This window comes from Schistocerca serialis, chromosome 8 (genome assembly GCF_023864345.2).
Source record: "Schistocerca serialis cubense isolate TAMUIC-IGC-003099 chromosome 8, iqSchSeri2.2, whole genome shotgun sequence".
Taxonomy (NCBI): Eukaryota; Metazoa; Arthropoda; class Insecta; order Orthoptera; family Acrididae; genus Schistocerca; species Schistocerca serialis.
The window spans coordinates 560,914,267-560,931,735 of record NC_064645.1 but is presented as its reverse complement, the minus strand read 5'-3'; the positions used below and the strand labels follow the sequence as shown (position 1 = coordinate 560,931,735).

Genomic DNA, 17,469 nt, shown 5'->3' with positions numbered 1-17,469 from the left:
GGACACTCAGATGTTTAGGGCGGGTGGTAGGGACAGAGCATCGAGTGACATTATACTGAGTGCACTATCTGAAAATTACCTCGAGCAATTAAACGGAGAACCGACTCGTGGAGATAACATCTTGGACCTACTGATAACAAACAGACCCGAACTTTTCGACTCTGTTAGTGCAGAACAGGGAATCAGTGATCATAAGGCCGTTGCAGCATCCCTGAATATGGAAGTTAATAGGAATATAAAAAAAGGGAGGAAGTTTTATCTGTTTAGCAAGAGTAATAGAAGGCAGATTTCAGACTACCTAACAGATCAAAACGAAAATTTCTGTTCCGACACTGACAATGTTGAGTGTTTATGGAAAAAGTTCAAGGCAATTGTAAAATACGTTTTAGACAGGTACGTGCTGAGTAAAACTGTGAGGGACGGGAAAAACCCACCGTGGTTCAACAACAAAGTTAGGAAACTACTGCGAAAGCAAAGAGAGCTTCACTCCAAGTTTAAACGCAGCCAAAACCTCTCAGACAAACAGAAGCTACACAATGTCAAAGTTAGCGTAAGGAGGGCTATGCGTGAAGCGTTCAGTGAATTCGAAAGTAAAATTCTATGTACCGACTTGACAGAAAATCCTAGGAAGTTCTGGTCTTACGTTAAATCAGTAAGTGGCTCGAAACAGCATATCCAGACACTCTGGGATGATGATGGCATTGAAACAGAGGATGACACACGTAAAGCTGAAATACTAAACACCTTTTTCCAAAGCTGTTTCACAGAGGAAGACCGCACTGCAGTTCCTTCTCTAAATCCTCGCACAAACGAAAAAATGGCTGACATCGAAATAAGTGTCCAAGGAATAGAAAAGCAACTGGAATCACTCAGCAAAGGAAAGTCCACTGGACCTGATGGGATACCAATTCGATTCTACACAGAGTACGCAAAAGAACTTGCCCCCCCTCTAACAGTAGTGTACCACAAGTCTCTAGAGGAGTGGAAGGTTGCAAATGATTGGAAAAGAGCACAGGTAGTCCCAGTCTTTAAGAAGGGTCGTCGAGCAGATGCGCAAAACTATAGACCTATATCTCTGACGTCGATCTGTTGTAGAATTTTAGAACATGTTTTTTGCCCACGTATCATGTCATTTTTGGAAACCCAGAATCTACTCTGTAGGAATCAACATGGATTCCGGAAACAGCGATCGTGTGAGACCCAACTCGCTTTATTTGCTCATGAGACCCAGAAAATATTAGATACAGGCTCCCAGGTAGATGCTATTTTCCTTGACTTCCGGAAGGCGTTCGATACAGTTCCGCACTGTCGCCTGATAAACAAAGTAAGAACCTACGGAATATCAGACCGGCTGTGTGGCTGGATTGAAGAGTTTTTAGCAAACAGAACACAGCATGTTGTTATCAATGGAGAGACGTCTACAGACGTTAAGGTAACCTCTGGCGTGCCACAGGGGAGTGTTATGGGACCATTACTTTTCACAATATATATAAATGACCTAGTAGATAGTGTCGGAAGTCCCATGCGGCTTTTCGCGGATGATGCTGTAGTATACAGACAAGTTGCAGCATTAGAAAATTGTAGTGAAATGCAGCAAGATCTGCAGCGGATAGGCACTTGGTGCAGGGAGTGGCAACTGATCCTTAACATAGATAAATGTAATGTATTGCGAATACATAGAAAGAAGGATCCTTTATTGTATGATTATATGATAGCGGAACAAACCCTGGTAGCAGTTACTTCTGTAAAATATCTGGGAGTATGCGTGCGGAACGATTTGAAGTGGAATGATCAGATAAAATTAATTGTTGGTAAGGCGGGTACCAGGTTGAGATTCATTGGGAGAGTCCTTAGAAAATGTAGTCAATCAACAAAGGAGGTGGCTTACAAAACACTTGTTCGACCTATACTTGAGTATTGCTCATCAGTGTGGGATCCGTACCAGATCGGGTTGACAGAGGAGATAGAGAAGATCCAAAGAAGAGTGGCGCGTTTCGTCACAGGGTTATTTGGTAACCGTGATAGCGTTACGGAGATGTTTAGCAAACTCAAGTGGCAGACTCTGCAAGAGAGGCGCTTTGCATCGCGGTGTAGCTTGCTCGCCAGGTTTCGAGAGGGTGCGTTTCTGGATGAGGTATCGAATATATTGCTTCCCCCTACTTATACCTCCCGAGGAGATCACAAATGTAAAATTAGAGAGATTCGAGCACACACGGAGGCTTTCAGACAGTCGTTCTTCCCGCGAACCATACGCGACTGGAACAGAAAAGGGAGGTAATGACAGTGGCACGTAAAGTGCCCTCCGCCACACACCGTTGGGTGGCTTGCGGAGTATAAATGTAGATGTAGATGTAGGCAATGCTGCAGCGAATTATCAGCAAGAACTTTCATTTTTGAATGTGAACATGCTGTGTAGGCAGCAGCTGTGTGAACCAGTCACACTGTTGCCACATAAGCGTAATTACCGACAGACAGCTGTTCGGTAGTAGTCGTTTCTACATCGTGCTACATGGATGAAATGACATTGTAGAAATGACACTGACGGTAGCATGCAGATACAGTTGTCGTCTGAGGGAAAGGGTTCTTCTCGCAGGCAGAATACAGGAACACGAGGGATTGTAGAACTCGTGTACTTCTCCTTCCCGTGCCTTCATCCTTTGGGGCCTATCTCGCTATGCTCATGCCCTGTCTGGAAATTTTGCATAACAACTTCATATAAGTGTTGGTACTCAATATCCAAAAGGCCTGCTCAAAGTGCGTGACCCATAGGTTTGGTTTATAATGTTGCATATGTAGTTGCAGTTGCTCCACTGGCAATAAATTATCAGTTTCTTCGTGCGTATCACATACAGATGGAATGGACAGACAATGATGCTCACTGATGCAAAAGGTCTAGCTTCAACACTACTCCTTCCAGATTCTATTTTCAATTGTGTCTCTTTCTTTCTTGTTGTATGCTGTGACGAAGTGTGTGTGCATAATAGATTGAGGATGTATGTGACACTCAGAGATGCTGACGTCGCAGTGTTAGTGTATAATGGTTCTGGTTGTCGAAATATGTATGACTGTTTTCTGTTTCTCCGTGCACATTTTGTGATTAATACGGATTCCTTACACTATCACAAAGTCGCATCACTCTAGAAGCCTAAGAGGGACACATGCTGAGGGAGATTTATAATTTGGTTACTTCATCCCACTGGTGTGGTGGAGTCTAAACCGTGATGGCAACACACAGTGTGGCAGGTTTATATCCCTGCACAATGAGCTAGCAAATTGATTTAATGCTCTACCTCTTGCTCCGAGTAGCACAAGCATTAGCTCTAATGAGCATTTCTTTCGGCGGCGGGTTGTGGGGGGGGGGGGGGGGGGGGGCTTCGTTCCATCATCCCAGGACACATCGGGCTTCTGGATTGCAGCAAGTAAACCTATTATAAAAACATTAAAAATTGTGCCCATTCCAGTTAAACAGTTTAATATGGTGTTTTTTTATGTCTCTAGTCATTAGCTGCCAACTTTCTAAACCTCCATTTCGAGAATTTTAGATCAGAACTTCATATTGCTTATATTAGATATGATGGGTGGGAGGCAGTCCCCACCCCCTGGGCTGTGTAAATTGCCACAAGCACCTCTCTTTAATTGTTTTAGGCTATCGCTTGGAGTCCAGTGACTCATCTTCATAGTCCGTTCAGCTTCAAATATCTAGTTTCGTCCAAGATTATTCTGAGATGCCACTGAGGTGTTTCCATGAGCAGTTGTTACACTGTTCCCCTGTATTAAGAACAACCGTCCTCATTTGCTTATTGTTTCGTGGGTGCATTTTCCTTTCTTCTACTTAGTTACTGCATTACAAAAGACAATTTTAATGTTCACTCTGGATAACAACATCGGTTGCCCATTGCTTTGGACCCTGTGTCTGCAAGTACTGAAATAGACATGACAGCAGCAGTATTAAACAGGTAATAAAATGCACACGTGTTACTTTAGTACATTTGGCAGTATGATTTTTGCATGTCACATTTCATACAATTTCTAATGTAGTGTTTGATGTTTTTCTTAACAGAAGACTACTTCTCAACAGGTTGGCAAGTGTAGCTGCAAAAGATGTTCTTGCCGGTTTAAGTTTCTTGTGTGAAATTAATTTTTGGAAATTAAACTATGATCATATTTTATTGCAGTATATTTTAAAGAAGGAATATGAATTTTTTCTGCAAGTCATTGTCATTTGGCATCTGTGACTAAATCAGTTGATGAGCAGAATATAAAATGAAGCCTGTGGGGATTATTTTGGTTGGACTTCATTTGAATTGGAGAAATGTTAAATGTGCAGATTTTTGAAGCCCGAGAGTATGTTCAGAAATATCTGTCTGATAATGAAGCAGCGAGATTAATTGGAATAATGTAGAACTGAAGCAAAAATTCAATCAGATGGCTGTGAAGTGAATGTGAAGAATTTGTATGCTTCTCAGACAGTTTCAATTTATCATTTTCATCCAGTATTTTATTTATGTTGGGTGAAACATCGGCATCTGTTACTAATGATTTGAATAAATCACAGCTCCAATTGCAGAAATACATTTATGCAGAGTTTACAGTTTTAATTTTGTATTGTCTTCTACATGCACTTGCAGATACTCACTCCACTATGATCTTTTTTTTATATATATATATATATATATATATATATATATATATATATATATATAACTTGTGTCATGCAAGAACAGCAGTTACATAAATATACAATTTTTATTTGGTGTTTACATGTCATTCACTATCATTGCAAGCGAGTTGAAAGTCTTCCTTGCTCTAAAGAACTCTGTTCGTGACTATTGCTGCTGACATTGGTTAGATTGGAGGGTTGGCTCCAGGTAATTTAAGGTTTTTTTTTTTATATATGTATTAAAATCATACATAATAATCTTGTTTGTTTTCGTTGTGTATAATCACAGGCAGAACGTAGTACAACAGGTTCCGGTATGCATGTTACGTGTGCCACTTTCAATCATGATGGTACTGAGCTGTTGGCTTCGTACAATGATGAAGATATCTATCTTTTTGACACTCGTTCTACGACAGGAACAGAATTTATCCATAAGTATGAAGGTCACAGGAACAATGCTACTGGTGAGTACTCCAAGCATAATAAAAAAAGGTAAAGTAGTTCAATCAATTATATCATATTTACCCAATTATAAGGCGAGGTTTTCTCCCAAATTCCCCAATTTAAAAATATGGGGTCATCTTATATTTGCAGATTGAACTACTGCTTCTGATGTCAACATTTTTACATCATTTAACATTTTATTTACAAATGAAGCTTTGGCTACTGAGACTTTGTACAGATTTATTTTGAAGAATTCCCAAGGGTTGGGCTTAGCAAACAGCGATTTTGTTCAAATAGGCTAGAGATTTCCTGATAAGCATGCAGTGCTTGATACGGTATTGACTTTGCTCGAACAGTCACGCGATATTTGACTGGCAGTGCTAGTGTAAGGGCGAGTCACCCTGAACTAGCCACTTCAACTATTTAATACTCGGATTTAAAATTGAAAGTTTTGTAAAACACAGGAAGAAATAGCATTAAATTCTATCAACTTACAAACTTAAGTTGTATTCAAACAGATTTGCAATAAAAGTTGTCATGGTATCCAGTACCACATATGTAGTCCATTTGTACTGTTTTGTAAGTAAGGGTGACATTCAAAGGCGAAAATCTTGTCCTTCAAAAATCATTACTTGATTCTGAACCCAAGTCAAAATTTTATTTAGTTATGAGAAATTAATGATTTTCCAAGTGGGTTGCAAATGAGAAATTCGGTCACTTTTTGTGTATTAGAATACTGGGGAAAATGTCACCAGCTTTTAATCACCTTTAGAACAAGATGGTGACTTTCAGATGAAACAAGAAAGAAAATTAATCCAGAATTAAATACCTAACAAATGAAATAAACCACTTTAAGCTGACTGCACCTGTTATTGCAAGAATAAATTAAAATGGAAAACCTGTTGTGAAGATAGTACCACCAGATGTCACGAGATCACAGAAGGAGTGAAAGTTTGAGAATTGGACTGAATCATGTTTGTCATCTTTAAATTATGTGTTAGTAGCTGTTGGTGCATATGACCTGCATCGTAGAAGGTATTACAGTCTGTGTTCTCTATTGCTCAAGTGCAGCAGTACAGAAGGGTCGGAGGGGGCAACAGTTACACTGCCTTGGCTGAGAACTACACTCAGTGCTTGAAGGGGAGTGCTGAGCAGGCAGCAAATTTCATCCTGCTACCAGCCGCAGGAATTTATATTGGGTTCTATGGCTTTTTATGGACATCTATCGTGTTCAAACTGCAGTATGCCCAATTCTATTTGTACTCGGAATCAAACTGACTTTAAAATTCGACAAATACTCAACAATTGCATGCATTTCTGTGGGAGATGCTAAAGTCTAGATTGGGGCCAGTGACGTACTTAATTACTTCATACAGCAATGTTGTCTATGCTCACCATGAGGTATGACGAGAATGATAGGGGGTATGTCAAGTGATTGTTCTACGCAGCCAATGAGTGTGTGGCAGGTAGACAATATGTTTGGAAGCAAGATATTTCACAACACTCTCAAGTCAGTGTAGAAGCAAAATCGTCGTGTGTTCAGAAAAAAAGCTGTGTTCCCAGGTCCCACCTTAGCCACAACCTCAGAAATCATGACATATTTGAAAGAAATACTAAATATTTGTGACAATATAGATATATGTTTCACAGCTGTCCTTTAGGATGATAAGTGATGATTAAAAATAGTGATACTACATACGACAGTAAACAAAAAGGCAGTGATGATAAAAATTAATGTAGACCATTTCTTTTTGCCTGTTTTATTTCCCCTTGTAGTATCAAAATGTAGACAGTGAATAAATGGCCTAGGTTTAGAATAGATGCATTGTTAACTTTGTAGGCAGATACTTTACATTAACAAAAGTTTGTAATTTTAATAAGTCAGAATATACTAAAAATTAACAAAAGGGGGCCTTTCTATACTTGGGCATGTCTTATATTCGGGTAAATACAGTACTTTTTCTATAGCGTGTTTAGAAAGTAAGGGTTGCTCATTCATTAAAACTTATATATTTTAGAAAAAGCTTTTATTTGCAGCTTTTATTTCCTATAAACCTACTTCAGTTTTCAAGATAATCACTGTTCACTTCTCAGTGCTATCCTTTGTCTTGCCTACCTGGAACTTCTCTGCCCGAGAATTGAACCAGTTGACAGTGGTGGTCTAGAGTTCTTAGTTGTCTCCCAAAAGTTCTCCACTCAGTTGTCGTTTCAAGTGCAGGAAGACTTAATAGTTGCTCGCTGCAAACTCAGGACTATAGGGCAGGTGCTTAAAACGTTCTCCGTGGAAATGCAGGATCCTTTGTATGGGCAACAGTGTGTAGATGTACATTGTAACAGCGGAGGATTATCTTGGAAGTTTGTTTCCAGTATCGTCAGTTTTCGATGACACACCTCAGTTTGGCGAGTGTTATTCCACTACACTTCAGCTGTAGTCATTGGGCCATATTCTTTGAAATCAACCGAAATAATACCCTTTTGTCCCTAAAAATGGTAGCCATCAATTTTGACTCTAGTGAGGAGACGGCTTGAATTTTATTTTGGTATTTGTGAAGCTGAAATGTGCTACAGTTGAACTGACTGTTATGATTCTGCATTGGTGTACATAATATCTGTGGCTTGAGGCTCTCAACAATATGGAAAACAAATCATCTCTCCAGCTCGTCAGTAGCGATCCAAAAGTGCTTGTCTGAATAACATTCTTTGCTGTTTGAGTGGTCAGTATGTATTTTCAGTATACACGTCGCACACATTTTGCAATAACTGAGCTTTCCTGTAACAGTATTGAAAACAATGGTGTGTCAAAGATAACTAAATTCATTGACTAATCTTCGGTTATTGCGAAGATCGTGGGTTCTGGTTTGTGTAGGATTCGAAAGTCTGGATACAGCGCCTCACATTCTATTCTTCATCATGCACATTTGTACAAGCATTTTAGAATCTAGAGACCTGTCCTTCACTCATTACTGTACCCCCACAAGCTGGCTCCTGACGAGTTTGTAGCTGTAGATCTCTCACGTACAAAAGTCAAACAACAGCAAGCAGTTATCAACCAGGAGGAACAACGATTCTCAAAGCCATTGTTGTTTGTTTAGTTTCTCACAGTGATTCGGATTTTCCCTCCCAGTCCACATATCAATATGGGAGACACGTCAGAGATACTTGGGCTTCATATTCCAGCCACAGCTTGCTCTCACGATGAGCACTACTGTAGCTATGACATCGCTTGGAGCTGTCTGCTGATGTGAGATTGCCTGTAAATAAAGCAGCCCATACTTACCGCCCTGTCTTGCACTAGTCATTGAAGCCCTTAGCATGAGCCATTGACTAATAAAGTTTTGAGCTTGCCCATGCTAAGTTTTTGAGTGCTCCCTGGACTGTTTATATATGCTTAAGACCACTTTGCCTTGCTCTGGTCTTGGTTTTAGTTAGCTACCTCGCTTCGTGGACACCGCCATCATTGACCTTGGGAAGTGCCCGTTTGTTCTATCGGTATCTGCTTTACTGCCAGTGGGAGTGATCATATTACCAACACAAAATCAGCAGCAGTTGGCAGCTGCAGCTGCCTTGCCTCCTTTTCCACCATTAGCTTGCTTTGATGAGGCAAATACTAGTTGGGAGGTCTATTTACATTCTTTTGTTCTTCATTGCCAGACTAGTCAAATAACTGACACAGAGTGTTAGAGTATGCTCTTAGTGTCTTCTAGTAATAAATTGTACAAAGTGGTGCAGAAACTACACCCATTCTTGAACCTCCAGTAGTTTGAGCTTTCCTGATGATTGTGATTTGCTGACTGACTACACGGTCACCAGACACATGCAGCTGCAACTAGGCACAGGTTTAATCAATGTGTTAAGCTAAATAAGCAATCCTACACAGCATCGGCTGTCAAGTTGCAAGGACTAGCGTGCAAGTGTAATTTTTCCTGTAAATAGTGTGACACTTCATATGTGAACTCATTAATTCATTTCTCCTTGTAGAGTAGTTGATGCTAAGCCTTTAGATTCACCAGATTCAAGCCTGAGTGATGTGCTTAAATTGCCAAAACACAGCGAAGTAATTGCATCAGTGCAAGCCATGTTTCACAATACTTACGGTGTTGACATTGTTAGTATAATAGTAGTTGCCATTGTGCTCTACGATAAATTGATGACTTCAGATCAGTGCTGTCATTACATTTACTGAGCGTCTATTCATCCGGTACTCCAGCAACAGAGGATGTGGTCGTTAGTTCACTAGTTAAAAATCCTGTGCCCTCATCATTGGTAGACATTCGAAACAGAAGCACTTTGTTTGCAGTCAGTGTGTCTGTGAGAGAACAGAGGCTGATGCAACAATTTTCTTTTCTTCATTGTTGAATTGTCTCGAAAAAGTTCATGCCATCAAATTGTGGCCTACAGAATCAGTGAGCTTGCTGCCCTTTCCATGACATCTGCTTTGCCTGCCACAAACAGGGGCATCTCACAAGTGTATGCCTTGACTGTCGTGCGATGATGATGACGACAGTGAATGTCAGCGCACTGCACGCATTCTTGCCAGTGCTTGTAACAGCAGCAGATGGGGTGCAGCTGCTCATGTTGCGGCTGGACATAGCTGGAACAGTGGCAGATTGCATGTGGTACGCTGGTGTGGATGTGTGTCTGATTTATGTGGACATGTACCGGCGTATTGTGTGCGTGCAGAGGTATCACCCTAAGCACTAATGGTGTTGTACAGTGGCCAGTTGAGCTCATTGCAGTGCCAGATCATAGTCCAACCCATGAATAAAAATGTAGACCATTCCTGGATGACGGGTAACATTTTTTGGCTTATAGTTTTTAGTTTCCAAATTCAGGACCAAGTTAATCTCATTTCAACTGTGATATCATTACAGAACTTAATATTCCATGCATGCAGTGTAAGCAATTGTTTGAACGTACTTTAGGTGTGCACCATGTTTCCATACCCACGTATCCTTAAAGCAATCGGCAGTGCCTAAAGCCATCAGCACATCGACTGTGCAATCAAGTGTGTGAGTAAGAGCATGGAAAAAGCACATTGGGGAGTCTTTCCAAATGTGTAGAGCAATATCAAGCATGACAAATATTCTGGACATCTACTTCAATGTAGAACAGTGAGATGGAAGAATGCAACCAGCATCACATGCACATCATCCGTTTTCATACAGTGTCTTGAGATGCCATATTGGCTTTCGGTTGATGTCCTTATTTTGAGTTTTGTTATAACTTACATCCTGTGAATACATGCTGTTTCAGAGCACTAGCAAATTTATCTTTTTAAAACTCGTCATTTATTGGTATAATTTGCTGTGATAAAATGTCGGGGAACTTCATATTGGTGGTTAACATATCAACAAAAATAATAAATTCATGGAAACACATTATAATTAAATAGACAAATCCACTCGCCATGCAGTGGCAGGAAAACACACATAAAAAGGCAGTATGTTTGCAAGCTTTTAAAGCCAGTGGCTTCTTTTCTGGCAGAAGGGTTGAAGGGGAAGGAAGAGGGGTGAAGGAAAAGGGTGGGTGAGGTTTAGAAAAGGGGATGGAGCTCAGAAAAGTCGCCCAGAACCCCGGGTCAGGGGAGACTTACTGGATGGGATGAGAAGGAAAGACTGATTGTTAGAGACTGCAACAGGGATATGGAAACCTGAGAGCTTACTGCTAAAACATTGTGCACGAGTTAATAAGAGAAAGAAGCTAAGTGCATTGTATGCAATAAAGATTGGAGTGGGATGGCGAAAAATACACAGTCAGAAAATGAAAGATGTAGAGAACTAAAATGGAGTGAAGAAAGGAATAGTTACTATGAAGAAATGCTGAGGCAAAATAAGTTAATGTAAATTAAACCAGGTAGATGGCAAAGATATCATCAGTGTGCCATATGGACTGGTGGTGAGGCCAACCTTTTAAAATTCCTTGGATTGCTAAATCCATTCTCATAATTAAATTTCACAGGGTTCTATTCCAAATTCCATGCCACTTACCTTACATCTCATCCTCACTGAAGGCCAGCTACACATTTCTTTCCATATTAAACCTACTAACGAACAAACAACAGTGCCTACATTTTGACAGTTGCAATCTTTTCCATGTCAAATGTTCCCTCCCATACAACCTTGGTATTTGAGGCAAACTTATTTATTCAGATCCAGACTCCTTACAGTACTACACCATCATTCTCACTTCAGTCTTCAATGGACATAATTACCTCTCCCGCCTAGTTCAAAAGCAGATTTCCTGGACCATCTCCCCCTTGTGGGTCCAAGGGTTAGAATAGACCCGAGGTATCCCTGCCTGTCGTAAGAGGCGACTAAAAGGAGTCTCACACTTTTTGGTCTTGTAAGTTCAGGCCCCATTTTATGGTTTGACCTGCCACATTCCAAATTCTACGGAAGTGCAGGCCATATGGGGAAGGACACCTTACATGGTGCATTAGTTATCCATAGTGCTCCTAGATTCGAACTCCTGAACCTCGTATCATGGCTTTGCATCTCCACCTGCAATTCAACTATTGAGGCGAGGACACTTTCCGGGGTAAGTCATCTTCTTCCGTCGCCTCCTTTCCTCTTTCACCCCCATGACAGTATTGGATTTCTCTGTGCCCAATATTCAGTATGGTAGCCAGTCCGTTGTTGTGGGTTCGTCATGTACCCATTTAGTGGTAGCCCCCTGACAACACAGGGATCGTACTGCTGATGCCTGAGCTGTAAACTCCCCACGTATACCAAGGAGTAGATGCCTGCCTTCTTGGGGCATCAGGACTCCCAGCATCGGCCATCGTGCCAGGTGGCCTTTGCTGTGGCTGGGTGGCATCTGTCGGGGTGCTTTAAGTGCTGGAAGTTTAGGCACATGTCTTCCTGTGCACTTCCAGCACCACATGTCGAAACTGCGGACGTCCACTGCATCCATATACTCCATGTGCGCCTCCTCCCACTTGTATCAACTGCAGAGAGCAGCACTCCCCCTGCTTGCTAGACTGCACAATACTCCAAAATGAGTAGAAAATCATGGAGTAAAAGACCCTGGACCGGTTGACTTACCAAGAGTCTAAATGTAAATTTGAACGATTACACCTGTTCGGTTGACATACACATACGCAGCAGCTATGTTACCATCGCCGTCTCAATTACCAGTCGTACCACACACTATGCCACAAACAGTAGGGCCTCCAGGATACATCCACCGCCATGGTGGTAGGGGGAAAAAATATCTCCTTCTGTTGCTCCCAAGGTACCTACTTTGGGAGCAAGCCCACCCACCCACCCACCCACCCACCTGCCCAGAGCAGGGACATCGGTCCCGATCCCCAGCTGGAGAAGAAACTGCCTCCTCCAGATCCTCTCATGCAGAAGGGATCCCTTGGGATCCTCTCTCCCAAGGTCTCTACTAATGCCACAGTGTAGCCAAAAGCTGCTGGATGAAGAGCTTCACGGTCTTCCTCCGTGCCTGAAGCTACTTCAGAGAAGTTCTCCCAGTAAGCCCCTAAAGAGAATTGAGAGGGCAAGCAAACAAAGTAGTCCGCTAAGAAAAAGGATCCTCCGGTGGCCCCAACACCACCACTCCCTATCAATTCTGCACCTGCGGATGAGGTGGAGATCTCAGGGTCAGCTGAGGACCTGGATCTCACTGATGCCTCATTCACAATAGGAATGGATACTGGGAAGCTTTCACCTCTGCTATCATAGTTGAACCTTCCCCACATGATACCATCGATGTGGTTGTTGAGTAGGTCACTATAATTATCATTTCTGCAGTGGGAAACACGATCCCTTGTTCATTATGGTGCTCCCGGCGAAAGTAAGTGCCTTGGTGGTCACTGGAAATCACTTAGGTCATTAAAGAGTGTTGGCTCTGTGCCTGTTTTCACGAGCTTATTAAAAGATGGAAACAGGAATGTTGGGAGCGGTACGTCTCGACCATTGGGTGCCATACGTCACTTTTCAAGTCTGGATGAAGATCAGACATATTTGTGGGTACCACACTCTGACAGTCTGACAGATGTTACTGGCATTAACATCAATGGCATGTTATCTACCGATGCAAATGCAATTGCCAAGCACTTTGCTGAGCACTATGCTTGAGCCTCTGTGTCAGAGAATTATCCCCCAGCATTTCGCACCCTCAAATGGCGGATGGAAAGGAAAGCCCTGTCGTTCACTGAAGTCACATTGAGCCCTATAATGCTCCATTTACAGAGTGGAAGCTTCTCAGTATCCTTGCACATTGCCCCACTACAGCTCCTGGGGCAGATTGGATCCACAGTCTGATGATCAAACATCTCTTGTCCAACTACAAGCGACATCTCCTCGTCATCTTCAACCGGATCTGGTGCGATGGCGTCTTTCCATCGCAGTGGCAGGAGAGCACCATCATTCCAGTGCTCAAACCCAGTAAAAACCCGCTTGATGTGGATAGCTGTTAGCCCATCAGCCTCAATAATGTTCTTTGTAAGCTGTTAGAACGTATGGTAAGTCGGCGGTTGGGTAGGCTCCTGGAGTCATGTGGCTTACTGGCTCCATGCCAGGGTGGTATCCGCCAGAGTCACTCTGCCACTGATAATCTAGGTTCCTTCGAGTCTGCCATCTGAACAGACTTCTCCAGACTTCAACACCTGGTTGCCGTCTTTTTTGATTTACTAAAAGCTTGTGACACGACCTGGCGGCATCATGTCCTTGTCACATTATACGAGTGGGGTGTCCGGGGCCCACTCTCGATTTTTATCCAGAATTTGCTGTCACTTCGTTCTTTCCATGTCCAAGTTGGTGCCTCCCATAGCTCCACACCTCCCCCCCCCCCCCCCCCCCCCCCCATATCCAGAAGAATGGGATCCCACAGGGCTGTGTGTTGAGTGTGTGTCTATTTTCAGTGGCCATTAACAGCCTAGCAGCAGCTGTTGGGCCATCCGTCTCACCTTCTCTGTATGCAGACGACTTCTGCATTTTGTACTGCTCCACCTGTGCTGGTGTTGCTGAATGGCACCTACAGGGAGCCATCCACAAGGCACAGTCATGGGCTCTATCCCACGGCTTCCAGTTTTCATCCGCGAAGTCATGTGTTGTGCACTTCTGTCGGCATCGTACCATTCATCCAGAACCAGAACTTTACCTTAATGACGATTGACTCACTGTAGTTGAGACATATCAATTCTTAGGACTGGTTTTTGATGCCCGATTGACTTGGCTTCCTCATCTGTCTCAGCTGAAGTGGAAGTGCTGGCAGCTCAGTGCCCTCCGCTGCCTGAGCAATATCAACTAGGGTGCAGATCGCTCTACGCTGCTGCAGCTCTGCAGAGCCCTTGTTCAATCCCACCTTGGCTATGGGAGTCTGGTTTATGGTTTGGCGGCACCTTCTGTGTTGCATTTACTTGACCCAGTGCACCACTATGGCGATCAACTGGTAACGAGAGCTTTTAGGAGAAGTCTGGTTACCAGCATCCTGGTGGAGTTCAGAGTTCCTCCATTGAAAGTTAGGTGTGCACAACTGCACACATTTGTAGTTCTCGTGTGCATCCGAATTACCGTCTCCTTTTCCCATCCATGGCAGTTGATCTCCCGCATGGGAGGCCCAGGTCAGGTCTTACGCTTACGATCACTTCTGTCTAAAGTGGAGTCATTTCCTTTACCACCTCTCCTCGAGGTCCATTCACATACACCTCCATGGTGTACACCTAGGCCAAAGCTTTGCCTGGACCTTTTATATGGTCCTAAGGACTCAGTTAACCCTGCGGCTCTCCGCCGCCACTTCCTCTTGATTCTTGACGTGTACCGGGACCATGAAGTGGCTTACACCAACAGCTCGATGGCTGATGGTCACATTGGCTTCGCGTGTGTTCATGGAGGACATATTGAACAGCACTCCTTGCCAGATGGCTGCAGTGTTTTCACTGCAGAGCTGGCGGCCATTGCTCATGCTTTTGAGCGCATCCCCTCGTGCCCTGGCGAGTCGTTTCTTCTCTGTACTGACTCCTCGAGCAGCCTACAAGCTATTAACCAGTGCTACCCCAGCTGTCCTTTGGTACAGACCAACCAGGAGTCAATTTATGCCCTGGAACAGTCCAGTCATTCCGTGGTGTTTGTGTGGACTCCAGGGCATGTCAGAATCCCAAAGAATGAACTTGCCGGACAGGCTACACGGAAACTGGTACTGGAGATCGGCATCCCTGTGACTGACCTGCAGTCATTATTATGTGGCATAATCTCAGTACGCACAACAAACTGCGTGCCATTAAGGAGACTACGAATGTGTTGAAGACCTCCATATGGGCCTCTCGCAGGGGCTCTGTGGTTCTCTGTTGGCTCCGCAATGGCCATACGTGGCTAACACATGGCTACCTCCTCCGTCGCTTGGACCTCGGTGTCACTGTGGCTCACATATGACTGTCATCCACATCTTGCTGGACTGCCCACTTTCAGCTGCTCTGCGGCGGACTTGTAACATTCCCAGCACTCTACCTTCGGTGTTCGGTGACAATGCTACAAAAGCAGATTTAGTTTTATGTTTTATTCATGGGGGGGGGGGGGGGGGGGTATTGTACCATCTGAGGGTGGGCATTTAGTATTCTCTCACAGGCCGCCATTTCCCTCCGTTTTAACTCTGTCGTACTTTCTTTGCATTTGTTTGTCTTGGTGGTCATCTTTTCCCTACATATGTTCATCTCACCTTGTCTTTTTGGGGTGGACATTTTAATGTGTTGCAAAGTGGCTGGCTCATCCTCTTTTATTATTGTGATCAGCCAGCCCAGACCATGTGCTCTTTGGTTTTAGTACCTTCTACTTTTCCTTGTGGTGTATAGTTTCCCCGTTTTTTGCTCATTCCATTAGTTTTCTTTTTAGGTGTGGTGTTGGGTGTTTCTGTACCTTGAGCCTTGCTTGCTTCAGGAAAAGGGACCGATGACCCTGTAGTTTGGTCCCTTTACACCCCAAACCAACCAACCAATCCTGGACCCTCACATCTAGTTGTGGTACTGCTGATCCCACCAAAAAACAACTTCGGAGCCCACCACTTGTCACTCAGTATTATCCTCATCTTGAATGTATAAATTAGCTACTTTGTCAAGGCCATGACTTCCTAAAACCATGCCCTAAAATGAGATCTATTCTGTCTGGGATTTTGCCCACGACACCTAGAAAAGCTTTTCATCGCTCCCCCATCGCTCTGCAATACCCTTGCCATACCCTGTGTTCCTTCTGCATCCATCTCCCTACCCGATGGCTCTTATACCTGTGACCATTGCTGCTGAAAGATTTGCCCTATATGCCTTCATACCACCACCTATACCAGCCGTGTAACTAGCAAAATATGTACTATCAAAGGGAGAGCCACCTGTGAAAAAGTCATACCAGCTGTTATGTAAACATTATTCGACCTTTTACATCGGCAAGTTATTAGTTAGGATGAAGGGGCACAGGCAGAGTGTATATATTGGCAACACACAATACCCTCCTGCAGAGCATGTAGAACAACATGACAGTCATGTGACCTTGGTGCACGATTCACCATAAGTGCAATCTGGGTTCTTCCCCCAGAAAACAGTTTCTTGGAAGTCTGCAGGTGGGAACTGGTGCCACATGTCCTTGGTTTTCACAACCCACCTGGTGTTAATTTATGTTAATTTCTTTGGTCTCTGCAATTCTTCGCAGTAATTATTACTTTCTTCACTCCAGTTTTGTTTTCTACGGCTTTTATTTTCTGACCTGCCTTTTTCCTCATCCCCTCCAACCTCTGTCACATACAATGCACTTAGCTTTTCGGTGTTATTAACTCATGCAAGATGTTTTAGCAGTAATTTCTTTATTGCATATTACCCTATTTTCCACCTCTAAGTTCTCAGGTTTTCAAATCTCACCTGGTGCAATCCTCAACAATCAGCCTTTCCTTCTCATTCTGTCTGGTAAGTCTCCCCTGACCCAGGTTCTGGGTGACTTTTCCGAACTCTACCTCTTTTCCTAAACCTCACCAGTCCCTACCTTCACAACTCGTACTTCTCCTTCAACTCTTCTGCCAGAAGAAGGGACCACTGGCTCTGAAAGTTTGCATATGTAATGTCTTTTACATGTGTTTTCCTGCTACCACTTGCTCGGTGGATTTTTTGATTATCCTTACATTGGTGGTTAAATAATTTTCACATTGTAACTTCTGTGATATGAAAGTGTACCATTTCAAGGTCATGAAGAGCCATCAAAAACATATTTTTCTTGGTTCACTTTGTTGTAATTAAATGTTAGTGAATAACATATCTGTGATTAAAGCCTTCAGAAGACAGTAACATACAAGATAAGGTCACATGTTACGGGAGCTCAGTGTAGCATAATGAATATACACAGAGATACAAAGCGATGTGTGATGTGCTGCAGGCTTGCGTT

The 17,469-nt window shown here is 43.1% G+C and overlaps 1 protein-coding gene across 2 annotated transcripts in view; it reads left to right on the top strand.

The window, feature by feature from the left end:
- LOC126416148 (DDB1- and CUL4-associated factor 8-like) overlaps nt 1-17,469 on the top strand; it is a 116,992-nt gene that overhangs the window by 63,548 nt on the left and 35,975 nt on the right. For both annotated transcript variants that reach the window (XM_050083696.1, XM_050083697.1), the window contains exon 7: nt 4,950-5,124. In XM_050083696.1, coding sequence (XP_049939653.1) covers nt 4,950-5,124 — 175 coding nt within the window. The remainder of the gene's footprint in view (nt 1-4,949; nt 5,125-17,469) is intronic.